This window comes from Gymnoscopelus braueri, assembly GCF_963280865.1.
Source record: "Gymnoscopelus braueri genome assembly, chromosome: 10".
Taxonomy (NCBI): domain Eukaryota; kingdom Metazoa; phylum Chordata; class Actinopteri; order Myctophiformes; family Myctophidae; genus Gymnoscopelus; species Gymnoscopelus braueri.
The window spans coordinates 41,164,374-41,180,377 of NC_137611.1; the positions used below are offsets into that span (position 1 = coordinate 41,164,374).

At 42.5% G+C, this 16,004-nt stretch overlaps 1 protein-coding gene across 2 annotated transcripts in view; it reads right to left on the reverse strand.

The window, feature by feature from the left end:
* Positions 1-16,004, reverse strand: part of epc1b (enhancer of polycomb homolog 1 b) — a 48,988-nt gene that overhangs the window by 5,974 nt on the left and 27,010 nt on the right. For both annotated transcript variants that reach the window (XM_080439231.1, XM_080439230.1), the window contains 8 exons: positions 11,427-11,572; positions 10,431-10,637; positions 9,211-9,359; positions 8,632-8,779; positions 8,109-8,264; positions 5,264-5,353; positions 3,992-4,140; positions 2,856-3,307 (listed from right to left, as the gene is read on the reverse strand). In XM_080439231.1, the coding sequence (XP_080295357.1) occupies positions 2,856-3,307; positions 3,992-4,140; positions 5,264-5,353; positions 8,109-8,264; positions 8,632-8,779; positions 9,211-9,359; positions 10,431-10,637; positions 11,427-11,572 (1,497 nt within the window). The remainder of the gene's footprint in view (positions 1-2,855; positions 3,308-3,991; positions 4,141-5,263; positions 5,354-8,108; positions 8,265-8,631; positions 8,780-9,210; positions 9,360-10,430; positions 10,638-11,426; positions 11,573-16,004) is intronic.

Sequence of the window (16,004 nt, forward strand, 5' to 3'; positions counted from 1 at the left end):
ACCATTGTTTCAAGTAATAATGGGAAAAACATCACATTTTCTGATTGATGCAGCTGAACTAAGCCATTTTTTATTTGGTCTTCTCCTTCACACACGCGAATGGGCGTTTTTGGAAACATGCCTACACTTGGGAGTGTTTGCAGATATCTGTACCAGGACATATTGATACAAAACTACAGACCGCAGCATCCAAATAACAAGTCATCCGTTTTTTCTTCTGGAAATGTTTTCCACTGCCTTGTTTCATAGTTCTCTCTTTATCAGCTATGGTGTCAGAGCAAAGCATTCACACTAGAAGGGTAAGCCTTTCATTTATTTTAAAAGCCAAGTCAACATTACAACGGGTTATATGAAGGATACAAAGCCACCTTTTGCCTTTAATGTGCCAGTTGTTTTAATGTTATTACAGATTTTGTTGCGGCAAGCAGCATTTGATATGGTAGGTTGGAAGGATACAATTAACATTAATGTCGCAGCTCTGGGAGCACTTGCAGAACCAATTAATGGGTTAAATCCACTCAGAACTGCTGACGGTCATTTTGAAAAACAGCATTAGCTTGAAGAGTTTCGATTATATCATATTTTAATTTTTTATATTATTTATAAGAGGTTCTGTCCTAATCGGAGAGCCTTTTCTTTTCATTGTACACAGTCCCCCATCTCTAATACACACACTTCGTTTAACATTGAAGTTGAGAATAAAACTATTCTTCAACCTGAATACTCAAGACCGTCACATCACAGATACAGAATGAAATGGCATCGGCTTCATGCTAGCAACAATGCTAGCACAAGTCAATGTAGTGTAAAAATATATAAACATTTCTCTCCCTTTCCGGTTGTACCCAGTTCCTCACAATAAGAAAATAACAGCCAGAACCACGAAGTCCTTCTGGTACTTTTACTCTGTGAGGAAGGCTTGACTCCGAAACGCGCCCGTGTATGCTGCCCATGCCTTAAAGAATTAGAAGTACCAGAAGGACGTCGGAGTGCTGGCTATTATTTTCTTATTGTGAGTCTTTGTGAGCCGTGCACCCAGAAAATTGCATTTATATAGACGGAGTGTGCTCGTTTTTTATTCTACTTGTGCCCAGTAACTCCTCCTCTAAATAAAGCACGAACATGTTTAAAAGTAGTTTGAATCAATTAATCTCAGCAATGGTTTCATACCACATGCAATACCCAGTCACATTAATAAATGCTGATGGCATTATCTCAGCAACCAAAACTTTTTACAGATGGTGCTTTACTGTCAAGCTTTCAGGATAAACTTCCAGAATCTAAGAGTGTTCGTGAATCTTGATTCAGCTACAGATTCTTGTTTTTATTTGAAACCACATGAACCCTAGCTTTCCAAACCTGGGTGAACATTTGGCAAAAAAAATAGGACATCTACAAGCTCACAATGCGTTGCGACATACATTGTGAGCTTGTAGATCTGCTATTGTAGGCGAAGAGATTAGGTATAGAGGGAAAAAGGACAGTTCCAGCAGAAGCTCTCTGCTGGAACTGTTGCCCCCGCGACCCGATTCCGGATAAGCGGTTGAAGATGGATGGATGGGAAAAAAGAATAGATCGATGGGGGACCCATATCAATTAAGTATACAGGGCTTAAGTGGTTAATAAACATGCCAAGCAAATCCTGAAACCTGAAGTTGTTCTTCTGTCTGAACTGCACTCAGGTTAAACAAGGTTTTTGTACTGCCTTGAACATGGGCTCCAAAATCTCCAGGCTGAACATCCCCCTCACCCATCACATACCTGGCACAAAGCCTTTCAAAAGCTCCAGGTAACTTGCCAAGTTTTAAATCCATCATATGACAAACTAGAAGTCTAAATACAAAAAACGAACAATGATTGGGCAATGATTTCTTTAGCTAAATGTAGGCGTATGTTGGTGCAAAGATTATCTCATTCTATACGCTCTGGTCTGCAATGCAGTCAACACTCAAGTGGTGCGTAATGAGATGAGCCAGGGCAAACTGTCTGCCCACATAACATTGGCTGTTCCCCTTCTACCTTTTGATGTTTGAGCTTTAAGTGAATTGCAGCATTGTAACACATGTCCAACTCAAAGTGTGAAAGGCATACGTGATGTGTGGGTTCAGTGTCAGTTCATTCCCGGCTCTCCTGGAGTGCAGCCCCATTGAGGCCATCTTCACAATGACCATGTGGGTAAACTGAGCTAACATTTACATCTGTGGATGTACTATATACACTGTGCCTAGTTGTTTACCAAACACCAACAATACATGGAATAGAATTAATGTGATTTCTGACCTTTAATTCATGGAGGATAAAAAACACACCAGCTGGCTGGTAAGGTGGCTATAACAATACGCCCATTCACAATACCAGTGCAGACAAAAGAAAGAATAGAAATGTACCTTGCTTTAGAAACTCACAACGAAGACACTCAATCGCAGCAGCATTACCAATAGAAATACAAAAAGGAGGAAAAAAAGAATAAAGAAAAGAAAACGGCTATGCGGGGGAAAGAGGAATTGATCTGACGACATCTTTTTTCATTCTTGGACAATCACCAGCTACCTCTCTCAAATAGCTTGGCTCTTAAGGGGGCTCAGAGAGAACTTTTAAATAACTCCAGCCAGCAAAAACTTTGATTAGGGGCTTCAATGCCAATGGTGTGTGTGTGCTCCCGTGCACACGGCTAAAGGAATCGAGAGGGGTGTGCGCGTAAACGCACATGGTAGCATGTGCGCCCAAGGTAACCACAATGAACCACAACGTTCCTGAACGACAGCATAACTGCACACTGCTCCACCGCCATTCGGCGGCGGTTTTAAACGCGCGTGACGGAGTGCACCCTGTTCGCCCGTCTGGTCCCAACTCACCAGCGACTGGGGCGGGCGGGGCCGCCCTTCCCCGGGCGGCGACCCCGCTGGGAGAAGAGGCAGAGAGGCCGGCGCGTCTCAAGCCCCGGCTCAGCCTCCTGAAGAGCGGGTGGGCGTCGTCGAGCCGGTGTAGCGGCAGCGTCCGCGGCCTGAAGTGCCTCCAGCGGCACGCCTTTATATTCAACAGTATCTGACTGAGGTCCGTAGAGGAGGAAGAGGAGGAAGTGAAGAAGGAGCTTCTGTCCGAGGTATTCGTTTCTGAGGTACTGGCGAGCTTGTCGGCAGCTGGCGAGCGCGGCGTTGTCGTTGTTGTAGTAGTAGTAGTAGTAGTTGTGGTAGGAGGCGTCGAAGGTGTGGGAGAAGAGGAGGGAGGAGACGGCTGGAGCAGCAGGTCCGGATCCAGTCCGCGAAACACGTCGTCGTAGTCCGTGTGAGCCCGGTCCAGCAGTATCCTGTTGGGCGGGGCGGTAGCATAGAGTCAGCATCCTGCCAGATTACAACTCACCAGTACAGTCAAACATACACTTATCCAACTGTACTGTACAGCAACAGAAGTGAAATGCCTCACAAGCAAACTGAAACGACAAAAAATATATAGTGTAATAATTATTATTATTTACCCATTAAGGCCTGAGGTTCCGATTCTACAAATGTCTTTTAAATCCTAACAGTTTTTTGAAAAAACTTATGTTGCTATGTCAGTGGTTTTCAAACTTTTTAATGTCAAGGACCCCAAAATGATATGTATTTGGCCGCGGACCCCCATCTCAAAATATTTAGTTCCAGGCACCCCCAGAAGCAAAGATTTGAATTAAAAATGTTCACTATATATATATATATATATATATATATATATATATATATATATATATATATATATATATATATATATATATATATATATATATATATATATATATATATATATATATATATATATATATATATATATATATATATATATATATATATATATATATATATATATATATATATAGATTTGCACACAAAGATTTGCACACATTTTCTCGATCTTTCAAAAATAGCAGATCTACAAGCTCATAGCTTTTTAACTCAAATCTACAGATGCGTTCCAGGTCTTAATGGTTTAATTAGATGATTAAAAAGGATCAGACCTGCCGCCCCTGCCGATGCGTCGTCGTGCCATACCCAGGCAGGTCCGTGGCACCGTTAGCGTGGTCAGGCTGTAGCGATAGCGGGCATCAGCCAAACCGCCCTCCCAGGGCCCACACCACCTCCAGTTACGAACACACTCCTGGTGAGCCTGGATTAGAGAGACAAGAGTTAAACATTAAATGGGGGTTCTAAAATAGATAGCTCCAAGCCTCGAGTCCTGTGGTAAAATACTCGATAAACACACAACTAGGACTGCATGTATTAGCATCACCGCGCCAATGCTTTTTTTCCTTTAAATTTTTTATCCCGCGATTTTTGTAACCCATTTTTTTCACCCGGTGCCAATTTCCTAAGTGATCCTGGGCGCTACACCAGCCCTACACCTGTATTACACCAGTCCCCCACAGTAGGGAGGCCAGGGCCGAGCTCATGCTTCCTTCAGGCATGAGAGCCAACTGACCTTCTTGTCACCTGACAGGGGGGAGTTTCCCTGGTTGGACGTAGCGCGTGGAAGGAACACGTTATTCCAACCAGTTCCCTTCCACTCCATCAGGCGCCCCGGCTGTCATGGGGGAGGCGGTATAGTGACCAGGATTACTACATGTTTTTGTGAGGGTATTAACTACCCTAGGAGACACGGGGAGAACATGCAAACTCCACACAGAGTAGGCCCTTTCACCAACCCCACCTAGGGTATGGGCGCTGATGACGCGGAGGAGAAGACACGCCCCCAGCGCCCACAGCGTCCCCGGCGGGAATCGAACCCAGGACCTTCTAGCTGTGAGGCGACAGCGCTACCGACTGCACCACCGTGCCTCCCACCGCGCCAATGCTTATTGACAATATTCACCATGGATGTATTTTACCGTTCGCCATTTAGTTTTTCATATGGCAAGATACAATGGGTGCTGATGGGAGGATGGAAACTCTAACATTGTGTTTTCAGGAAGTTTACAATGCAAAAAACAAAACATGATTTTGTTCTTTTATAGTGCTCTGCATAATAGCACTCGATTCTACAATTTGTGACGGGGAATCTCAAATTAGGACAATACAAGCCTAACTGATCCAAATGATTCTTAGGTTTGTTTTGTTTTTTCTTAAATAGGCTATAATTTCCCTGCAAATTACAGGCATTTCTAGCACTTGTATGGTTTGCGGTGACCATACAGGGTCTGGCTGAAATGTTTACAGTGCAGCCTTGTTGCATGAACAACATGTATTCCACTTTAAGCCGCTACGGTGCGAATGTTGAGATTAAGGGTTCTTACAGCATAGTATTGGCAGCCTGCCTTCCTGCGGAAGGCGAAGTTTCCATCTGGGTCGTTTTCCTCCTCTGCTTCTGAAGAGCCAGAGTGCAGCTGCAAACACAGAGGTCAGTCAAGAGGTCAACAGGCAGGTTGTGAACAACAAGGAAGATTGATTGAAAGCAATCCTATCCTACATATAATATAGTGAGTGTCAAAAATGTTGGTGTAACCCTCAATAGCTCCTTTAAAAATGTGATAAACAGGGCAGCTCCGTAATTAAAACCAGCTTCTTCCAACTACGATTAATTGCCAAGGTAAAAGCCCATCTCCCTTAAGTTAAGCAATTAGAAATCAGTCATTGCTTTGCTTAGGCGCCTGCAGCTAGCCCAGAACTCTGCTGCTCGCCTCCGCACAGGCGCCACAAAATGCAATCACATCTCACCAGTTTTGGCCACACTCCATTGGCTCCCTGTCAAATACGGAACGATTTTAGACGTATTCGTTTTTAAAACCCTCAGTGGGCTGCCCCCCCCCACCTGTATCTGGTTGAACTTCTACACCGCCATAACCCAGTCAGAACTCTGAAGGTCAGCTGACCATCCATTACTGGCTTTACCAAGAACCCGACTGAAAACCAGAGGTGCCGATTCTGGAATCGATATCACAAGCTAATCGAGTGTCAGACCAATCACACGCGATGTTCCGTCGGGACGTTTGTTGGACTATGAAGACTTTTTAGTGAGAAGAGAAATAATTCCCATTCGGTTGTCTCGTCATACTGCTTCAGTCTGTGTTCACTCATGGGAATGACAAACCAGCAGCGGGACAGTTTGCATAGTGGGAGATGAGGGTGTAACTTACAACATTATAAAAAGGAGCAGCTCTGTCCAAGTCATTCATTCAAAACAAATGTTTGTAAGAACTTTATTAAATAACCTTCTGCATTAATTAAAAAAAAATCCAACGCCTTCTGCTTTTCAGACAAAACTACATTGCTGCCTACATGTATACATGCTCAATATAAATTACACTCAAAGATGATGGGTACAGTTCGGAGGAGCCCCCAGCAGTGTCAGGGGTAAGGGGGGCTTTCATATAGGAAGGGGCCAAACGCCTGAAGGGCTTTTTTCTTTTAGTCGGCCATAATCCTACGTGTTTATGAGGGGATTGAGGGTGGTTATCATTATATGCCATCATGTCATAATCATTATAATAATACTGTGGAAACTGCCGGTGATTGTGGGTGAACCTGGGTTGGTATTCACACACTTTATCAAATGTGCATATTCAGAAGCTTGTGCGGCATGTTACAGTGACAATTTAAGAAAATGTCCGGTGTGAGTTTGCACGTGTGCTACAAGGGGCGGAAATCTCTCGGCACCTGACAATTCGATTCCGATTCAGAGGGCTACGATTCCATGATAAATCTTTTACAGATGCATCTCGATTCCAATACATGATTTGTTTCCCCTTCACTGTGTGACTAATAAAAAAAGTGCTTTCTAATGATCCAGAATGAAAACAGATTAATTCCATTCACTTTTATGGAAGCTGCTGATCTGTGCAATTAGCAATATGATAAAAACAAACTACAAACAAAAACATTAAGCAGCGTCTTTATCTATTTTTTGACATTTGTGAATAGATTCATAATCGTCCATGTCCCCATCGGGATGCATCTATGAATCGCTTTTACTTTCCACCCCTTCAGTAGCCACTTTTAATCAGAAATCCCAAAATAATGGTGTTAAGAGTGGCAGCTTTATTTGGTTCTGTGTAAGAAAAAAACAAAGCCGCCCCCGTGTTTCCTTTCACATAGACTGCTTGCGTTCCAGGTTCAGAGGTGTGACAGAAGAACATCTACTAGCCAACACATTTCACAAAATGCCAGTCAGCACTGACGCATTTTCCGTGTGAAATAAAGTCACAAGAGTTTTGTGACTTTAGAAAGATCTTTTGGACAACCATCTCCCTTTCTCTTATAAATGTATAACAGCTGTTATCTTGCGTTTGTACTGTATGTGAGAGGGGGAGAGAGAAAAACGAAGGGAAAAAACGCTAGCCTACACATTTAAAATACTGACTGAAAAAATATGTAATTTATTTAGACAAGGCCTATTAATTAGGGTAATTTATTTAAATCTGTTGTTGCCACTGTAAAAGGTCAGAACAGACTCGTGTCTCTCCCATTTTCTCAAACAAACAAAACAAGATGGACCCAAACAAAACAAGACGGACCCACACATCACTAGTGTGCATTGTGTGAGAGAGGGGGAGATATTTAATTGGAAATTTTCAATGGCTCTGTGAGAGCAACACGTTTGTGCAGAAATACAGTGGAGGAGAAATATTGAAAAGAATCAGGGAGAGGTTCAAGGCCGAAAGGTGCGTGAAAGTGATGCCGGCTGTTACTTTTAGATTAGAAACAGGCATCGTTTTGGTTCTGTGATTACCTCCGGAGCCAAAAAAAATGACTTCCCATTCAGTCTCCGTATCTTATACACGGAACAACGAGGAGGAATGAGCATTCCTGCCTTGAACAGGCTGTGTAAAATGGCCTTGTGTGTGCATGTACAGCAGGTATTAAGAGCATGTATAAGGGGCCATGTCCACCAAGACGCATTTTCCTGAGCACAGCGTATGTTTTGAATTGTTTACAATGGGAGCATCACATTTTTGGAAACCCCAGGATTATGACGAGGCGCTGAACGTTCATTTTGCACTCACGCTGTGCGTTCACGTGTGGGGTATTTATCTGCTTGCTGAAAACTGAAATATTTTCAACATGGGCGCTTAGAAGCATTTTTCGGCAAGCACCATTGCGTTTTAAGCTGGGGTAAAAAGAGGTCTGTTTGGGTGTGTGTACCTGTGAGAGGGGCTCGTCGTCAGAGCTGGGGAAGTCATACTGGTTGAGGTCCTTGGCGTTGAAGACGATGGGGTGGGCGGCCCCCGACGACAGCGGCAATACTTTCGGCTTCTTCTCGTACTTCCTTTTTTGCCGGGGGACTTCTGTCTTCTCGGGCTGAGGGGGTGGGGTAGAGTCCACATTCATTAACATTTGATCTAACCATAGCTTGTGCTTTGCATCATTTCATATAAGAAAATCGATCCATAATTTCTTAAGCACTCACATTGATGAAATGACTAAATCAGTGGATCTCAAAATTGAGTTCGGGGACCACCAGGGGGTCCCCAACAAAATTTGTTTATATAGCATCAAGATCAGTTTAACCACTTTACCCTTATTTCATAGGTCAGCGACAGTATTTGAAAATAGACGATCTACAAGCTCACGTTATTGCAATGCAACACGTGATGTGAGCTTGGTTTGAGAACCACTGAACTAAATTAACCGTCTTCTCTTTGGCCAGATTGTCTCTGGGTCTCACCTTGATCTTGTAGTCCTTATGGTCCATGTGGTCGGGGTGTCTGTACTGGTTGGGGAGTGGAAGCAGAGGGATGATCTGAGTTTTAACCAGAGCCCTCTGAGCCAGCACCTCCGCAAGCACCTCACCACCAAAGTCCGACATGACGTTTCTAGGTGGACAAAAAACAAAAACAAAATGTACGTCATGACGGGAACATGGTTATTTTATTAGCATTTTTTGGGGGGAGTGAATAAGATTTCATCACACTCCTATTCAAACTGATGACTTTCTCTTCAAAAAGTATAACCCAACAACAACAACAAACTATTGCGATGCTTTATTATAGATAGTCACCGTGCAGCTTCTTTCCAGGAAAACAGAATGGGTGACTACCCATTTTGGGCAGGAACCCCTATTTGTAACTATACCTTTCAGGACGGGAAACCCTTTTGGGGTTACTGTTGCTATGTACAATAGCAACATACATTTTTTTGTAAATTTTGAATAAATATTTGAAGTTTTTCAGAAAACTTAGGTCAGGATTTAGAAGGCGTTTTTAGTATCGGCCTCAGATCTAAATGGGTTAAGGTGTGAGGTTACCTCTTCTCAAAGATCTCCAGTGTGAGGTGGAGCAGCTCTCTCTTGCTCTTCTCTCTCCTCTTGATCATCTCCAGGATGGTGACGGCTCGGCTCAGGTCCCGTCGCAGCTTCAGCATCTTCTCATACGACACCTCGTCATTCTTGCGGTTCTGATGGCGGATTTGGAATCGGAGTTAGGAATGAATGATAAATCAAATCATGAAGCTGAATAATGGACGATGTGGAGCTTTTCCACACAATGACACAAGGTGATAATAACTAAGAAGGTTGATAAGAGAAACCATACAACTGCCAGACATGGAAATGGAGAAGGGGTTACATTAAGAATAATGAATTTTGGGTTTTGTTTTCCGACACCATACTTAAGGCTTGCAACACCGCTATTCCAAAAAAATCCAGCTGACTGGGAAATAATGCAAGTTGCTGGTGAAGTTTGGGATGCACTAGACTGATAGTAATCACTTGTACCCAGTCCCAATTCTTTACTTGACCACATGGTGGCACATATGTTCTTTAGAATAAAGTTGACGGTAGTACAGATGGAGTTTCCACCATTGGGAACACACTATTGGGGAAATATGTTTCACACAGTTCCGAAACATTTTCTAGGTTCAAAATTATTCCCATTTTCTCCTTTACAGACCACTCGTTTAGTGGGGACCACAATGGAAATAAACTTATTGTGTGTGTATCCTTTTTAAAATATCTGTGCAATTATATTTTATTGCATTTTAACATTTGTAAATAAAACATTTGATCAATCGAAGTAGACTTAACAATTTGAGTTTTCCTTTTCTATACACCATGCTGACAGACATCACTACTCTAGGCCTCGACACTGTTAACTCCAGACTTCTCCACAGCAACTTAAATAACATGCAAAATGCCTGTAAATGTTTAAGAACCTCAAAGTTTATATAGCACTAACCATCACATTTGTCCATGCCGTCCCAAAGGTTTTGTTCTACTCTTGAATAGTTCAAAATCACGTCATACATTTGTACCCAGACGGTCCAGACTGACCCTCTTACGCCTTTTTTTTACTGCTAACCTAAGACACTGTATAATACTACCATCAATGTCCCTGCCATCCATGTGACCCGTCTGTACGGTCCTTTTTCACTATGCCTGCTTCAGGAATTGCCTCCTCGGGAGAGGAGTACCATTTGTAATTGAACTGAAAACGTCTGACCCAGAACTCCCCGCGGTGGGACTCGTACCTTCCTGGTCTGCATCTTCTCCGTGCGTCGGCGAAAGGCCACGTAAGGGTCGCTGGTGCTGGAGCCGTCCCGCTTTTCCTGCATCCAGTGGGGGATGAGCGAGGAGCCCTTGCAGGTTTTCCTCTTACGGCTCCAGTAATCGAACACCTCCTTGATGAGCTCGTCATCCTCCTTGAGCAGCAGCTTGGCCTCTGGGAGACTCACCGGCTGGGGGGGGGGGGGGGGGGAGAGGGGGGGAGCAAAATCATCCTCAATATCAAAAACTGAGCCCATATAATGCCATGCAATAAGACGAAGCACTTCTGCAGTAACTTGTGCAGGGTTCTTCCGTGAGAATATATTGGACCCTTTTTCTTCAAGAGCACCTGTATATTTCTTTCGGTTTTAACCCATTAAGACCTGAAGCCGATTCTACATCTAAATCCCAACAGTATTCTGAAAAACGTATGATTCTATATCAGTATTGCTCAATCTTTTTCATGTCAAGGACCCCCAAAATGATATGTATTTGGCCGCGGACCCCCATCTCAAAATATTTTATTCCAGGGGGTCCGAGAAGCAAAGATTTGAGTTAAAAATATTTGCTTGAAAAAAAAATATATTCGAAGATTTGCAAAAAGAAAATCGATTTCTCAAAAATGGCAGATCTATCTGCTATTTTTCAATAGACAAAGTGTAAAAGAATGCTATTTTAGCTCATATCAGATCTTAAGGGTTAAAGTGTAAGAGATAGTAATACAGCACTGATTCTTAAAGTGTGTGTGTGTGTTGGGGGGGGGGGGGGGAGGTGACCCTGGGGGTCTTTGAAGGGGTGTCCAGCTAAATGATTGATAGTTCGGAATCATATCAAATGGGTAATCTGTGGACTAATGCATATCAAACTGGGGGTCCTTGAAATACAAAAGGATCAGAATTCCAGACGGAGGGCACACCACTACCTCCTTTCATATTGTGCAGGGTTCTGGAGAGCTTTCCTCGTCTCTATGGGAGCCTTACCTGCTGCCCGCTGCCTTTCTCTAGCCGGTCCACCATCTCCTCAAACTGCAGGCAGCTGATCTCCATCTTCTTCTTCAGCTTGGTGATGAAGGCCTCGTCGTCCGAGTCCAGATCATAGTCGGGCTGCTCCGTGTCCAGGCTGAAAGCTGCACAGATGAAAGAGGAGAGAGAGACCTCTGGTTAGTTTTCTATATGGCTTCCAGAGTCTATAGACACACACCTGTTGGTCTTGTCATAATAACAAATATTGAAGGAGAGACAGTGTCTTAGAAGCTGTTGTACTGCTCTCGTCAACGATATTAGAAAGTTTGCCTTTCATGCATTGTAATTTTCACCTTTTCATTCTCCTACCTTAAAAACTGAATTTTGTAATTCATCCATCTCCAGCAACAACCCAATGCCCGCTTACAGAGATTCACCAAGTTCATTTTATATTCAGAGGTACTAGAGAGATGGACCCATTCATGAACTAGTCTTAGGCAATTAACCAAAAATATATGTTCAAACTGACATTTAAAACCTCCAACTGACTTGCTCATGTAGGCTAATCAAAAAGAAGCAGTTTTTTCCCCTTGTATATTAATGAATAAACACAAACCAATTCTAATTGTTCTAAGATTTTTACCAGCATGCAATGCGGGTCTACAAAGAGACTCAGCACTAGTAATTTCTTGACATATTATCGACATGTTTTCGATCATTGGCTGTCCTTTAAGCCAATGGGGATACTTTCCCATACTCTGAACGTCCTCCCAAGCTATGGTACTAGACACGCCTCTCGCCTCTAAGGCTACTATACGCGCCTGATGTTGGTTCAAATCACCGTGACACAGTAATATATAGGACAAAATTTAAGTAAAGTACTTGAGTAAAATGTTACTTTACACCTCTGCATATGCGCAGCGTCTGTTCTGCATGCTGGTTTACATGACCGAGTCATGTCTTGTTTTCAAATAATCACCTAAATCGATTAGACTGATTAACCACTTCAGCCCCATTATACTTTGTTGTACAATGCTGTACAAAAATAGTATGTGCGCAGGGTAAAAAAAAAATGTGTATAAAATAACCGTGATATTGATTTGAAGTCATATCACCCAGCCCTAGTATGAACACAACTTACAAAAAAAGGAAATTGCCTATTAAGAGATTTGAGCGCCAAATAAAAAATAAGGAATTAAATCCCTCACAAGAGCCTGAAGTCACATTCCCAATTCATCACTCCATTTATCTCAGTAATGGTTATTGATTATGCCACTGTGTTCACCTCTTCATGGCATTCTGCTCACAGCCCCATCACGGTTGTTAAATAAGAAAAACACTCTTCTGTAATTCAGATATAAGGCAGCACACTCCCCAGTAACTGGAACGATAAGTCCCTGTGCTGCTGGCCAGCAACTATATCAAGCCACTGAATTATCTGCAGAGCCGATTTTGCCCCATCTGCCTTACTGCCGCCATAAAAAGGGAACAGAGCATTTTGGGACTAACATCAAGCTGATTTAGAGGCTCCCTTTCATGTTAGGGACGTATAGGTAGGAGTTGAGAACCCAGCATCAGTTGCTTTGAAGAACAGGATTGTTACATGGGTTTCACCATACACACACACCCACGTAATGATGATTAAATGCAAGCAGAGAGAGACCAACCTCATGATCATCATGCACACTCACAAATGCAATCAGGTGAAATGTTAACTTGCACTCATTTTGGTCACAGTCAGTGTTGCCAGATTCTGTGAGAGAAACAAGCAACCAGGTCTAGGAAAACCAGCCCAAAAGCAGCGACTATGGGCCACATGAGCACTTTAACATATACATCAGCTATTTGAAAATAGCAGATCTACAAGCTCACAACGCGTCGCGATGCGACGCGTTGAAAGCTTGTAGATCGGCTATTCTCAAATAGACTCTTGCGGAGAAATTATAATAAGCAGATCTGGCAACCCTGGTCACAGTATGGCAGGAGCTTAGGCAGGAGAGGTTCAGAAAAGCCAGACAGAGGCCGCCCGGAGCTGATAAGGAGAAATTGGAGAACGAAAACAAAACATTGGGCTCAAATGGTACTTGCCAGACTGGCCAGGTCTAGACACGTTTTCCTTGCCCGCCCCGCAGGTTTTTTTCTACTTGCTCCGGGCAAATCGGGCAACATTTGTTTTGCAGTTGTGAGATAGTGTAGTGAAAATTGCTGATAAGTTCATCATCCATACCACAGTGGAGACAAAACAATATGCTTTAATGGTACCATATTTAGGGCCGTCACAATCATGACATTTTATTTGACGATGTATTGTGATTCACATAATTGCAATTAGTGATTTAAATGTGATTGGCATTGAACATGGAAATAAATAAAAAATTATATTTGTTTGCCTTTTAGGCTTTGTAAACAAATAACTTAAAAATACAAAGCCTAAGAATGACTGACAATGACCAGTACTAATAATCAAAAATAATGGACAAAACAGGCCATATTATGAATAATTTTATATTTTCAAAAATAGCCGCAATGCTCACAATGCATTGCATCATGCCATATTGAGAGCTTGTAGATCGGTTATTTTAGCCAGTAAAAAAAAAGGCAATAACATTTCTGTTCATTTCATACAGCCGTTTTCATAGAAATTGGAAACGACAATCATTGTGAGAAATAAATGCGATTAGCTCAAATAATTAAGATCAGGCGAAACAAGGCAAAAGACATATTTTATCTACCTATCTATCCATCCATTTATCCACCTACCTACCCACTCACTCTAGGGTTGTCATGATTCAACATATCCATGACAACATTTTAGATTTTAAGGTCAAACGATAGGATTACATTTTCTATTTAAAATGTTTAAAATCAGACGGTAGAAAAAAAGAGGACAATTCTAATCCTGGTGGATTCTTGAAGGTGATGAAACTCAAGCTGTTGTTGTAAAGTACCCCTCTGGATGTACTGTGGCTCTTTTTGGCAGTGTGCAGTCTGCACATCAAACAGCAGGTGCCATTCAAGCTCTTGATAGCAGTTTGAGGAATGGGAATCGAATCTGTGACTGTAAAATCTGCCTACAAGTCATCTTGATGGATATTTGTTTTACATTTTGAGCCATTTTCATAGATTCCCTAAAAACACACTGTACCACTACCTACACACATAGGCTACTTGCCTACATATTATCTACACTCATTCATACTTATTACATATATATCTTTACATATACTCCCAGCGGCCAACTCAAAATGCACCCTGCACACACCCAACGAGGCAGACACTCCCATTTAGCATTTGTCCACTTCATTAGCCACACGCAACGTGTCCTTATACCCTCACACATTTCTAAAACTCTTATTTGAGAGAATGTTCAATTAGTCTGCCAAGGGAAATTAGACTGATGCCAACTTGCCAAGAGTACAACCTCCAGAAAGACTCAATCAATCCATCCATCTCTCTCTCAGAGTCTGGTGGATACATAATCACAGGCACGCACATGAAGACAGACACATTCGTTCAGACAAAGACACAGATTACACAACACGTGCACTTCATCACACAAACCCAGTCTCACACACACAGCCACAAGGGAAGGCCATAAATAAACGCACACCCCCCCACACACACACATCAGGGAGAAAGGCAGCAGCACAAACCATCCAGACTAGGGAGTTGACAGCGTGTAAGTGAGAGGAATTCAAATCAACCTGACCTGGAGTGACTCAGCAAATCAGTGTCAACACTGAAGGCACTTTGTCAGACAGGGTTACACAAAAGGGTCACCTCAGCTCTCACTCAGGCACAGCCATTGGCACTGGAACTTCAAACAACTGCATAACGCCACCTAATTTCATCAATTCCTTTTTGATTTTCATAATGACAAAGTCGTCAAGGAGGGGGGAAAAGGACCACTTCCATCATTTTCATTAGGGGGGGTAAAGCCCAGTCCACACCAATGCAACTCCTTGCAACTCCTTGCAACCATTATCCCCAAATGGCACCAGTCTGCAACGGTCTCTAAAACGGTTTAGTTTCAAGTCGTTGCATTGGTGTGGTCTGGCCTTTACCAATTACATATTTATTCATTATTAACCCACAATGTATATACAATTTTCCCCTCTGTATACTAGCATAATGGGGATATTGCTACACTGAACATATGCATGGAAAGCATGTAATCATGTCTGAGCCATTCAAAAACAGTAGGTACAAAGCACTGATGTCCGGTGGTCAGGTTTACTGATATACTGACATTAGTTATCAAATGTATGGAATGGAATGCATTACATTTTCATGACTGAAAATCCCAAAACAAAGCACAAAGCACATGGCCAGTAGTAACAGCGCTTATGCACCTTTCAGGTGAATGAGGGAAATGAATTATCTGGTCATTAATTGGTCAGTGTAGCCTATCTGTCAGTGATTGTATGAGCAATCGGCACCTTGTTGAGACGTTGATTAGGCACCGTTTAATCAACACCTCAGCATGACAGTTACGTTGGTCCTCTCTCTCGCTCAGTCTCCCCATTTCTCTCATAAATAATGATCATTAAATGCAGGACGTACAAGGGACAAACATTCCACTTTCGAGACTGCCCA